The sequence below is a fragment of the Lacerta agilis genome, chromosome 15 (assembly GCF_009819535.1).
Source record: "Lacerta agilis isolate rLacAgi1 chromosome 15, rLacAgi1.pri, whole genome shotgun sequence".
Taxonomy (NCBI): domain Eukaryota; kingdom Metazoa; phylum Chordata; class Lepidosauria; order Squamata; family Lacertidae; genus Lacerta; species Lacerta agilis.
Window position 1 is genome coordinate 17,146,260 of NC_046326.1, and position 12,030 is coordinate 17,158,289.

At 41.7% G+C, this 12,030-nt stretch overlaps 1 protein-coding gene across 1 annotated transcript; it reads right to left on the reverse strand.

The window, feature by feature from the left end:
• LOC117060395 (NXPE family member 4-like) lies at positions 1-11,727 on the reverse strand. The gene is made up of 7 exons (XM_033172614.1): positions 11,186-11,727; positions 10,831-10,940; positions 10,119-10,179; positions 9,106-9,784; positions 3,202-3,263; positions 1,485-1,703; positions 1-787 (listed from the first exon to the last, which is right to left on the reverse strand). Exons 2-7 carry the CDS (start codon positions 10,909-10,911, stop codon positions 252-254), a joined length of 1,638 nt encoding a protein of 545 aa, XP_033028505.1. The 5' UTR covers positions 10,912-10,940; positions 11,186-11,727; the 3' UTR covers positions 1-251.
• Between the last annotated feature and the right edge of the window lie 303 nt (positions 11,728-12,030).

Genomic DNA, 12,030 nt, shown 5'->3' on the forward strand with positions numbered 1-12,030 from the left:
TAAGAGTCTGCTCCTACCTGACGGAAATATTTGTGCAGAAGAAAACCACACCAATTATTCTCCCTATCCCAGGCAGCTTCCCAGAAGCATCTCAACAGGCACTATTTGAAAATGATACGAGGCTAGAAAGGTATTTAGGGAAATCCAGTGGAGCAAAATATCTAAGTGCACTATTTAAATAAAGTGTTCCATAACTTTCATTGATACGTTTTCTGACTCGTAATTCTCTGCTTCCTCTTTGCTTTAGCGTTTTAACATATGTAAGTTAAAAACATATCAATCTGATTTCCAACCACGTGATCTGATGGGTGAAGTATGTTCATCCCATAAGCAATTGACATGTCCCAGGCATCAATGAAGCCCACCTTCAGATCCTGAAAAATGTCCTTTAGTGCAAGGTGCTGGGCATAGCCATGGAAGTCCCCAAATAGTTCTTGTTCTATGGACACCTCCCGGGTGTTCTCCCCTTTGATGATGACTTTTGTATCTGGGCTCCTCAGGAGAAGGCGCTGGATGGCTTCCCGGGCATTGATTGCCCTTCGGATGAACAGCTCAATGGGGAAGGCGCGGAAGTGTTGACCCAGGCAGATGACAACCACTGTGTCTTTGTCACCTGCCACCAGGTCAATCTCCCGAGCTACGTAGTTATGATCTCTTACCATATACTCAATAACAGTGACGAAGGGATGCTTGTGTTTTTTCCACTGGATTTGGATGTTTCTCGCCATGTCCACAGCAATCAAATTCCGCTGCCTCCCAGTTCCATGGCTGTCAAGATATTTAAGGGCTAATGTGGAAACAGACATAGAATTAATCCCACTTTTTTTGTTCATTGAGCTCTCAGAAGATACTGAGCTATTTATTTTGGAATGACTAGTCCAGGGGTCAGCGACCTTTTCCAGCCATGGGCAAGACCACCATCACTCAGACCATGTGGTGGGCCAGACTATATATATATATATATATATATATATATATATATGGGATGAACGAATTCCTATGCTCCACAAATAACCCAGAGATGCATTTTAAATAAAAGCACACATTCTACTCATGTAAAAACATGCTGATTCCAGGACCGTCCGTGGCCCGGATTGAGAAGGCGATTGGGCTGCATCTGGCCCCCGAGCCTTAGGTTGCCTACCCCTGGACTGGTCTATTCTCTTGCATCTAACGGCAAGGAAGAAGCAGGACTTGGCCACCCATGAGGCTAGGTGAGGCAGTCATTTCAGGTGTCAGAACTGGTTTCCTAAACAGAATTAATTCAATAATGTCTGGAAGAAGGATGTTGTGGGGTTGCTGTTACTATGTTATGTAATTTTAGGTATTGTAAATTGCCCAGTGATCCTCGGATGAAGAGCGGACTAGAGGTGAATTAAATGAACAATGTTCAGGTCACAGAAAAGTATTCTGGCTTACCCAGAAATAGGAATTAAGCTGGCAGCAAAGCTACACTGTGGTTTTATCTAGGTGGGAGAACTTACTATTCACTCTCTTTGTGAGATACTCGATCCATTGCCTCACAGTTGAGTCTCCCAGGAGGTAAATTAGCTTTCGTTCCAAGCAAGTGTTAATCCGCTCCAAAGTGTTGAATGTGGACACATTGCAGAACATAGGGTGCCACTGGTTCTGCCAAGCAAAGCCACTGGGAGATGGGGAGCTCATCCCAACCTGGCATTTCTCACTTGCCGTTGTCTTCTTGCCTGAGAAATGGAAAGGAGATATAAGCAGTTTCCATTGAACTCTGTGACTGCAGCACAGTTGTGGGGGAACCAGCTTTCTGTGGGGAAAGTCAAGGTTCCAAGGAGGAGGAACAGGGAAGTAAGAAAATACCTGGCGGAGGCAGCATTTTATTGTTGCCTATAAGGTCTGCTTCTGGCAAACAATATGCCAGTTCTGAAGCCAGGGTCATTTTCAGGGACCCTGAACAGCACAGAACAACAATTTATTTCTTTATCATAATTATTTGGTCAACTTCTTTTATCACAAGAATTTTCAGAGGGCCTGAAAACAGCAATAAAGAATAAAACCAAAGACAATTCAAAGCCAGGCTACAGCCAACAAGTCTCAGCTTTTTTAAAAATGGAGCAAATATCTTTTAAAACAAACAACAAAACACCCCAAAGATAGAAGTTTGCATGCACACAAAAGCTCATACAAAGAATAAACTTAATTGGTCTCTAAGGTGCTACCGGAAGGAATTTTTTTATTTTTTATTTTGTTTTGACTATGGCAGACCAACACAGCTACCTACCTGTAAGCCTTACCAAACACACACACAAAAATTGGGTGGGCAAGAGATATGTGAGTCTGGGTCAGCAGCATGGATGAGACTCAGGAAATAAGATGCTTAGGGATGGATGCCACCCAAGTTGTGACAACTTAAACTAGGAAGGGGACAAACAAAGGAGGATGCCTTCACCCCAGTGCGGATCCCCTTTATCACATATGCAGCACAACAAGACAATGACCCACCCCCACAACAGTATATGAATCAATATGGCTGATCTGACCCAACAAGCCCCACACAAACACACACAAACAAACCAAAATGCAACCAACCTAATGTAACCAACCAAGCTCTAATCTCTTGCAATGCCCATAAAAATAAGCAAATATATAACTACCCTGTTTCTCCTAAAATAAGACATGGCCATAAAATAAGCCATAGCAGGATTTCTATGCATTTGCGAAATATAAGCCGTTCCCCAAAAATAAGCCATACCCCGAAAATAAGCCATAGTGACGTGGTACCTCCCATTAAAACAGCCTGGAGAGGCGTCGCTATGCAGCGTACCGATGCGACACGGTTAAAATAAGACATCCCCTGAAAATAAGCCATACTGTGTTTTGTTGAGCAAAAAAAATAAAATAAGACGGTGTCTTATTTTAGGAGAAACACAGTAAGAGCCCTACCCATATGATGCTGACACAAAAACCCTGCAGAAACGCTGTGCAATAAAACGAAATAACATTAACCTTTCCCTCAACCGCATGATGTCTATGGCAACAGTTTCTCATACTGAAAGCAAACGAAGTGTGAAAAAGACTCTACGAATCAGAAGTGCAGATGCTATATGTACGTCTCCTTGTTTATTTGTTTTGCAACACAGACACACACACATACACATACACATACACACACACACACAACACAAACAAACTTTTAATAAAGACTGATTGAAAGGAATTCCAACTCACTTCCACAAGCTGCAACGCTTATTTCCCCAAATGCCTGCGGGATCTCAGCTCCAATGTTGGACCTTCAAAAGAGGGAAAACATCCATTAGGAAATCCAGGCCAGACTGTGTGTCCTCCCAAGAGGACTACTGGCTTCATCCCACCTTCTCCTGCACACACCTCAATGGCCTCTATGGGAAATGGAAGCCTTGCATAGGTGGATCATATTCAGGGGCTGGGCAGAAGAGGAGGAGTGGTGGAGACTGCCTCCCCATCCTGATGCTTCCAGGGAAGAGGAAGCGGAAGACAATATAAATTTACAACAGTGGTTTGTGGGAGATCACAGCTCAGAGGCAGATGAGGGGGGAAGTGGGGAAATCATGGGAGAGGAGGAGGAGCAGCAGCTGGCTGACACGTTGTCATTAGAAAGCATTCCAGACCCTCCATCTCCCAGAACCTGGCAAGCCTTAGATTTAGGAGAGCAAGGAGCTCAAAAACGGAGGGCACTAAGCGGCACTCATAGAGGAGGTAATGATGATGACGAATGAGGAAGTGGAAGGGGGGGTGGAGATTCACTTGGGACAACACCATTATCCAAGTGACATTATCCAAGGTGAAAAAGAAGAAGAAGAAATGGAAAAGAGAGAAATAATAAAAAATAAAGGAAAACCGGGACGGGGGGGGGGGGATAAATAAATTTGACTTCTGATTAGACTCGTTGCATTGTTGTTCCTATTATTTCTTTACACACAGTTTCAAATTATCATTTATTTTCTTTGTTCTTATAAAAAAGTTCCTTTTTATAAATCATTTTTATTAGATTTTCCAATTCAACAACCAATCAAAATCACTTTAAAATATTCCAAATTATATTCAAAATTATCTATACAAATATCAAATATTTCCATTATTCTGCCAAATTATTAATTTTAATTTTAGGACTTCCCATGCTTCAAATGTAAGGAGTTTCTGATCAACCATTTCCCATTGCCATCCATTCCATTCCAATGTTTTCGCAGCCTCTGAGGTGTTCCAAGAAGCAAGATAAAACAAATCAAACAATGTTTTCTGTGTGGGTTGAAGTCCATAATCCACTTCCAAAAATCGCATTGCCCCTTGTCTCACTGGTATTCTTATTAAATCCAAAAGTCTGATCACAGGCAGTTGCCATCTTGACTCAGTCACAATGAAATCCAAACATCATCATCATCTGCTTTATTATGGTCGACGACCAACACACACACACACACACACACACACACAAACAAGACACATACAGAATCAATAATAAATGCAATTTAAAATTGATCTGAGATTTGATCTAGAAGGGGTTGGCCATCTTAAAATTAAAATACATTAAAATTAATAATTATTGCTTTAAAAGAATAAATTTACAATTAATTAAAAGAATCAACAATTCAGATTATTATAATACTTAAATCGAAAGAAGGATCAGGAGCCACCTATTTGTGTGGACCAAAGCTTAATAGCGACAGCACAGAACTTTGCCACCGCAGCTGTAACCTTAGGATTGGCATCTGAGAGGAGCCAATGAGTATAGTGTTCTTCAGAACATCCAGGAGACTCACATAGTAGCGGAGAGATAAGTTCATTCCGTAAAGCCCTATAAAAGCGGCAATGGAGAAGCACGTGGTCTGTAGTCTCTACTTCTCTGGAGTCGCATGGACGGAGTCTGTCACCCAAAGGAACCCCCCTATACTTCCCATCCAATACGGCAGATGGCAGAACATGATTTCAGGCCAGTGTGAACGCCCTTCTGTGGGATGGGACCTTGAGCTGAGTAAAATACCTAGCTGGGAGTTGTAAGTATCTCCTTTCCTCTGGGGTTAAAAAAGAGGGACTTTACATAAGTCATTTTGCCTCTCGATAGCCATTAACCTCTGCTAGACTAATGCCCTTGCTGTGTTGTAACTATGTGAACACAGGTAAGCTGGATGTGGACCTATGCTCGTCATCTTGTTTTCTATGGCTTTGCTCCAAGAGGAGTGATGTTTATCTTTTAATATCAATGGGGCAAGGCCCTGAGGATTAAGATGAACTTTCAGCCAAAGGTTACAGGCCTGCATCCAGAGTCTTGCCTCGATGCAGACCATGCCTGTTTTGAGACAAAGAGCAGCATTTGGCACACATGGAGGCACCTGGAGGGCTGCTCTGATAAATTTTGACTGGACCCTTTCAAGAAGGTTCAGATTTGGTGGGGGGGGGCACAAAGTTGAGCCCCATAAAGCAGTTGAGCTAGCGCTTTAGCCTCAAAGAGTTTTAGAGCCGCAGGTACATGGTGTGCACCGTTGGATCCTAAAAAACCTAAGATTGCAGAGGTGGACTTCTGGGCTGCAGCAACAACGTGTGTTAAGTGGGCTTTCCTCAACCCTCTATTGTGGAAGACTATGCCTAAGTATTTAAAACAATGGACTTGCTCGATTTTTCATCCATTGATACTCCAAGGTCATGTCTTAGGACGCTTAGCAAATGTCATTACTTTGGTCTTCTGATAGTTAATAGTAAGACAGGCCTCTTTACAATATTGAGCAAGGGACCGGAGTGCCCGTCTTAATCCGACTGGAGTCCTGGACAGGATGAGGGCATCGTCCGCATGCAGGAGAATGGAGATAGTCCTGTCTGCCAGTTTGGGTGGATGGAAATCAGAACGTGATAGTTTAGATATTATATCATTAATAAAATAATTGAACAGCAGGGGGGCTAGTACGCATCCCTGCTTGACACCCAACTGAGTAGGCACCCGATGTGTCAGATGTCCCTGATGGGAGCAGTGGACCAGGAGGCTTGTGTTTGTATATATTGATCGTATAAGAAGGAAAAGGCGAGGATCAATTGTTGAGGATTTCATCTTCTCCCAAAGCTTATTTCGTGAGATGGAATCAAAAGCAGTTTTTAAGTCTATAAAGGCTGCAAAGAGGGAGGAAGATTTACAAGATATTTATTTCTCGATGAAGTGTTGAAATACTAGGCAATGGTCCATGGTCGCTCTTCCTTTCCGTAATCCTGCCTGTTCTTCTGCGATTTGATGCTCCACCTCCAGCCAATCTTGAAATTTGTCTTTGAGATGTAAGGAATACAGTTTACTCACAATATTGAGTAAACTGATAGGCCTGTAATTTCCTGGTTTGAACTTGCTCCCTTTTTTATAAATGGGAATTATAATGGCGACACCCCAGTCTTTTGGAATGTGTCCTGTGCTATCAATATATGTAAATAGTGATGCTAACACAGGGCACCACCATTCTTTGTTTTTCTTAATCAGCTCAGGCGGGATTAAGTCCTCACCCGGCACCTTCCCTACCCGAGTACTAGACAGTAGGGAATCTATGTCTGTCGTAGAGACTGGGTTCCATTCTGGGAGCTCTTTTAGATTCCACGAATCAGAAATCTCAACAGGATCGGGGTCTGCATACATTTGAACCTTTTCAGGAGAGGTTTGCCAATCATATTGAACGTTCATAAATTTTAAGTTATTTTTGAGGCTTGCTTCTCCCTGTGGTTCAGTGTTACGCAGCCAGGATTTTATCTTCCAACATGGCATGGCGAATTTCCCAATTAAGCTGTGTCATTCCTCATAGAGCCAGAGATTTTCTGGGAAACTATCCAAAATTCTCTAAAGATAATTTAACCAGTTGGCAAGGGGTTCTATCTGTGCCAAAATCAACAAAACTGAAGTGCTTTTTATCCTCTTCCGAATAAATCAAAGATATAGTTGCTTATTAAATAGGGACAGCGCTATTGTATATTATTTCATTTCCACACAGTTTATAATTATGGAGCCAAATTATATCCGCAAATGTCAAACTTCCAGTCTTTCAAATCTTGCTTGTTATAAATAATGAAAACGGTTCGTCTAGGGGGGTTTTGCCCATTGATATAGTGTAATAAAGCAAAATACAATAACAAAGGCAGAGGCTCCCCCCCCCTTTCCGTCCCGTTCCCACATACCGATAAGATGTTAAAATCTTCTTCCTTTTGATCTTCTTAGCTTCTCAGTGGCTGAATTATTTGGCGAAATACTTTTCCTCCTTCTGTTTGAAGCATGCCCAAGACTTATCTCTAATTTTCATTTTTAAGCATTGGGGCTTGTGCACGGACAGGGTGGTCTCCGGGAATGCCTTCCCTCACGGGGGCTAACCACCCTGGCCCCTGCGCTCCTCTTTCCTCAGAATTCGGAGTAGGTTTGATGGGCATCTGTGGGTGAGGCAGTTCTTCCCATAGCTCCTGGGAAGAATTTGGGAGGCTGATTACTCCCGTATCAGCTTCTAATTTCCCTGCGAGGGTCGGAGAAATGTTATAAGTCAGCCATTTCCCGACACGCCCAAGCGCAAGTCTTAAAAAAAAAGTTCTTAAAAAAGGAGTTCTTATCTATACTTTTTTATTTTACAAGAATCATTTGAATTCTTGCAGGAGATTTTTGGTGTTACAATAATTTTTCAAATACTGTTTACTATTTTTTTCCATTCTTTCTGTACTTTCTGTATTGGATACCCTCAGACTGTCCCTGTCATCATAGCCAACTGCAGGTACTCTATATCATTTGGACCTGCCACGCATTTATCATAGGTGCTTTCTCACTTTTCCAGTTTCTTGCGATTAAGATCCTGACTGGTACTGTCGAGAACATAAAAAGTTGTCTAGCATCTTTTTTGATTTCTGGTGACATTATACCTAAGACGAAGGTTTCAGGTTTTTTCTTGATTGAAAACCTAAATAACTTTTAATTCATTATAGATGTTTCCCCAGAATTCTTTAATGGCTGGGCATTCCCACCACATGTGCATATATGACCCTTTACCATCTTTACACCTCCAGCAAATTGGTGATCTGTTTTTATATATCTTTGCAAGCTTGGCTGGAGTCTGGTGCCACCTGTATTGCATTTTCATAATATTCCCTCTAAGATTATAGCATGCTGCAAATTTGATATTTTATACTTTCCTAGGCAAACAGTCAGGAGCCGCTGGCAGCATCCTGATGAGTGTGGAGTGATCTAACAAGTCAATTAGCGTAGTGCCATGTTCTTATTAGATGCAAATGGAAAATTATATTGAAATTTCTCAAGGGCAGACCCCAGAGTGTCTTCATGCCATGGAGAAAGTGAAAGTTAAAGTGTTACCTTGGTATAATGAAAACCAATTAAAATGAAGTCTGACATACAACATTTCCTGTGTGGTAGATTCAGGGTATGTTACTTCAGTAATAAACTATTGTGATGGATCTTTGCCTCTAGTGGTGTTGAAAAGTTGAATTAGTGGTGGGGTGTAAGACAATAAGGGAACACCCACACTTTCTGTTAAATTCAGATCTACTTGTTCTGTTTTCCATTTCCCCTTTCATTCTTCGCCTTTTGGATCATCTCAACCCCCAGCTGCACCCCCACCCATGGTAGCCAAGTTGAGTATGTGCATCCCCCCCATTGGTAGACTCCAACTTCCGGGTCCACCTGTGCCCAAACAAAACAGCAGCAACTGGGTGGGGTGAGGCTACGAGTTTCCTTTTTTGCACAAAAATTCATTTTGCTGGTCTGCAGCAGCCAATGAGATTTAATGACACATAAGATCTGATTCTGTGGTTTACATGGGATTTTAACCAAAAGAAACAATGGAGAAGGGATGGCAGGGGAAGCTTTCAGACTCAAGATAAGAAACTGATATAGAAAATATGGATCAAATGGAAGAGTTCATGAGCCCATAGACAATCAACTTGCCCTGTTTGCATATACTACCAGCACCTCACACAAACACAAAGGGGAAAGCAGAAGAAGAAGAGGAAGAGGAAGAGGAAGAGGAAGAAGAAGAAGAAGAAGAAGAAGAAGAAGAAGAAGAAGAAGAAGAAGAAGAAGAAGAAATCCCTGGGTCTCAGTGCCAGTGAAATAAGGGAAACGTTCACCCAGTTATGTACCTGTCAAAAAGTCTCTTTTCCAGGGCTGTGAGATATGAGATGGGCTTGTTGTAGGAATTAAGCGAAACAAAAGCTTCACAAGACACATTCTTTGGTTTCACGCAGTAGAAGGTCTCCTTGTCTCTCCTGTCCAGATACTCACACAGTTCTTCTTTTGTTGCTAAATGAAAACCACAATCGCTGAAGACATTCAATGTTCCGTTTAAAAACCTGCCCCTGAAACCTATTTTGTTGTAGCCTCTCTTCCTCGCAGACCACAGTGCAGAAACTCCTTCACTGGGATTGATGAGCCGGAAAGATGCTCTGACTTTGCCCTCCCAAAATAAAGTGAAATTGACCAGGTACGTCCCATTCTTATGGTCCTCAATATGCCCAGATGCTCCGGCCTTAAGGCTTGAAGAGTAGATCCTCGCTTGTAAGAAGTCTCCTCCGTACTCCTTTCTCTTCCCCAAGTGGTTGTACAAATCCAGTCGAACTATCAAGGGATCTCCAATGCAATAAGAATCCTTGGGGTTTAATACGGTGGCTTTGCTGTTCTTGGCACTTGTGGTGGTCTTTATATCCGTGAAAGATACATTGGGCATCAGCTGGTCTAGTTTTTTGAGGATACCTCTTATGTCTTTTTCTGCCCATTCCATCCCACTATGGCTTGGGACTGGCGAAGTCGTCCTTCTGTTATCTTTGATTGAATAAGTTTATGTTAAAAGAATTCCAATACCTTAAACACACTTGTGATACTAAATAATATAACTACATCGTATTGTACATTATTCATTATATCGTACCACAAAATTTCATACCTCCTATTTACATTTCTCAAAGCCTAAAAGGTCTTTATCCAGTTATTGACCAGAGTTGTCTGTTACCACTTTACTGTAGGGGGGGGAGAGATGTGCCTTCTTTATTAAAATGATATGTATGCTTTGCAATATGGTTTCAAATGCTCTCTGATATATTACTTGAAATAATGCCTTATGTGGTTATGATTTTTTTTAATAAAGTAAAATCCTTACCAACTTCTGTAGCAACATGAATCCTTTCCACTTGCCCCACGAGACGTCCGAAGATGGCAATCTGGAGCATTCAGTGAGAAAGAAATTATTTCAAGCGTTCACAAGGACAGAATGTAGCTCAGAGACTGTAGCTCAGTAGTATGTTTTTCATGCAGAAGCTCCTAGTCCAATTCTGGGCTTTCCAATCTCAAAAAAAGTATCAAATAGCAGCCATGTGAAGGGAAAGACTTTAGATTGAGATCCTGGAGAGCCACTGCCTGTCAGAATTGGTGATATTGACCTAGAATAGATGGACCAATAGTCTGACTTACTTAGTATGAGAAAGCTTCCTACAAATATTCAAGAGATTTTAAACCTTGAACCAAAGGTTCCTACTGATTCCCACTGATTCCTCCTTTATCTCTGCTCAGTTTTGGTGTTTTTTTTTTTACCCACTAGGTAGCAAATGGGCAGCTAAAGCCCTAGTTAAAATTGTTTAAGAAAGCTTTGTTGATAAAATAAGGCATGCAGCTTCACGGTAGTGCCAACCGCACAATCTCTCCTTCTCCATTTTAAAACCATTTTTAAGTCCTTACTAACACAATATTTGTTGTATTCACACCCCCAGAGAAACATAAAACTATTAATCAATTCTAGACCTTTTTATGTACCACTTTCTTGGTTGGCCTACCATTTATTTTTTAGATACAGAAAATGGAGTGAGGATTCCAACCTTGGTCTCAGTTCTGTAAAAAGTGTAGCTGATGATGATAATCGCTCCCAGTACAAAGACCAAGAATGCTGCTGGCTTCATGGTAGAAACAAAATGTGCTCTGGTCACCTCTGTGAAAGAAGCAGAGGGGTTTCCCATCAATCACCACCACTTTTTATTTCTAGTTTTCCACAGAACTTTGCACCAGAAGCATATTCAACCGGATCCTGTTGGAAACTCTTAGACCACTAGCATATAAATATTACTGTGACAACAGGAATGCAATTAACAGAACAGCGGCTCTTCCTTCTTGCATTCTTACAGACTTAGGGTGCAATCCTTGTGTTTTCTGCAAATCAAAAAAGGAAAGACTTACTTTAGGGGTTCACATAGAGAGACTTTATCTTCTTCTGAGTGGAAACAACATCACATCCTCAGGTGAAAAGAAGTCCCCTGCCACTTTAACAATAGGCAGTTGGTGCTGAAAATGGCATCATTCATAAGGGCGACTCAGGAAACCAGTACCTAACCTGAAATTGTCTGTATAATGATCACCGTGAATGGAAACAGTGTAGGGAGTGCAGGATCCAAATGGAACTGTATTTTGAGCAAAACCAATGACATAGGCTTTGTTGACCTAACTCTCTCTCTTGCAGCAGCTACAGATAATGAGGAACGCCTCTGGAGCTGAATCTTCCTCAGCCACTTAACCCCTTGTTCTCCAAGATTGTTCTCCTATAGCATTTTCTGTAAGCTTCTTCCCATCTCTTCCAGCCTGCCAGTCTGCCTACCTGCCATGTAGCAGGGTCTTCTCACACATGGCCCCCCCTTCCAGTCCTTGAGCCCAGGATCTGGTTCCATTCCTGAGAACAGAAAGGAAAGACAGAGCTAGTTTCAGAGCATGGCTCATAAACTGCACCCAGCCTTTGGAAACCGTAATGACCGTTTGCTTTAGCAGTGGGTGATAGAGAATATTGTAATGACCCCAAAGTGTAAAGTCTTTTCTGCACAAATTGTCCTTTGTTTGTGTTCCCAGAGAAATAGACTTCAATAAATTCTGGGGGAACCAGCTTACTACCAAAAGCAAAGAGACATATCCAAGTTTGCTATGTTAATTTCAATAGTTCTACTCTGAGTAGGGCTAGCATTGTCTACTACCCAAAGTTTTCTGCTTCAGGTTTTTGCATATGGCAGGGTGGCCTAATTTGCCTAGCAAACAGG

Coding starts and splice junctions, on each gene's coding strand:
- LOC117060395 (XM_033172614.1), bottom strand. CDS start 10,911: ATGAAGCCAGCAGCATTCTTGGTCTTTGTACTGGGAGCGATTATCATC. Junction 10,180..10,830: donor TTTACAGAACTGAGACCAAG/GTTGGAATCCTC, acceptor TGAATGCTCCAG/ATTGCCATCTTCGGACGTCT. Junction 788..1,484: donor TCTCACAAAGAGAGTGAATA/GTAAGTTCTCCC, acceptor TTTCCACATTAG/CCCTTAAATATCTTGACAGC.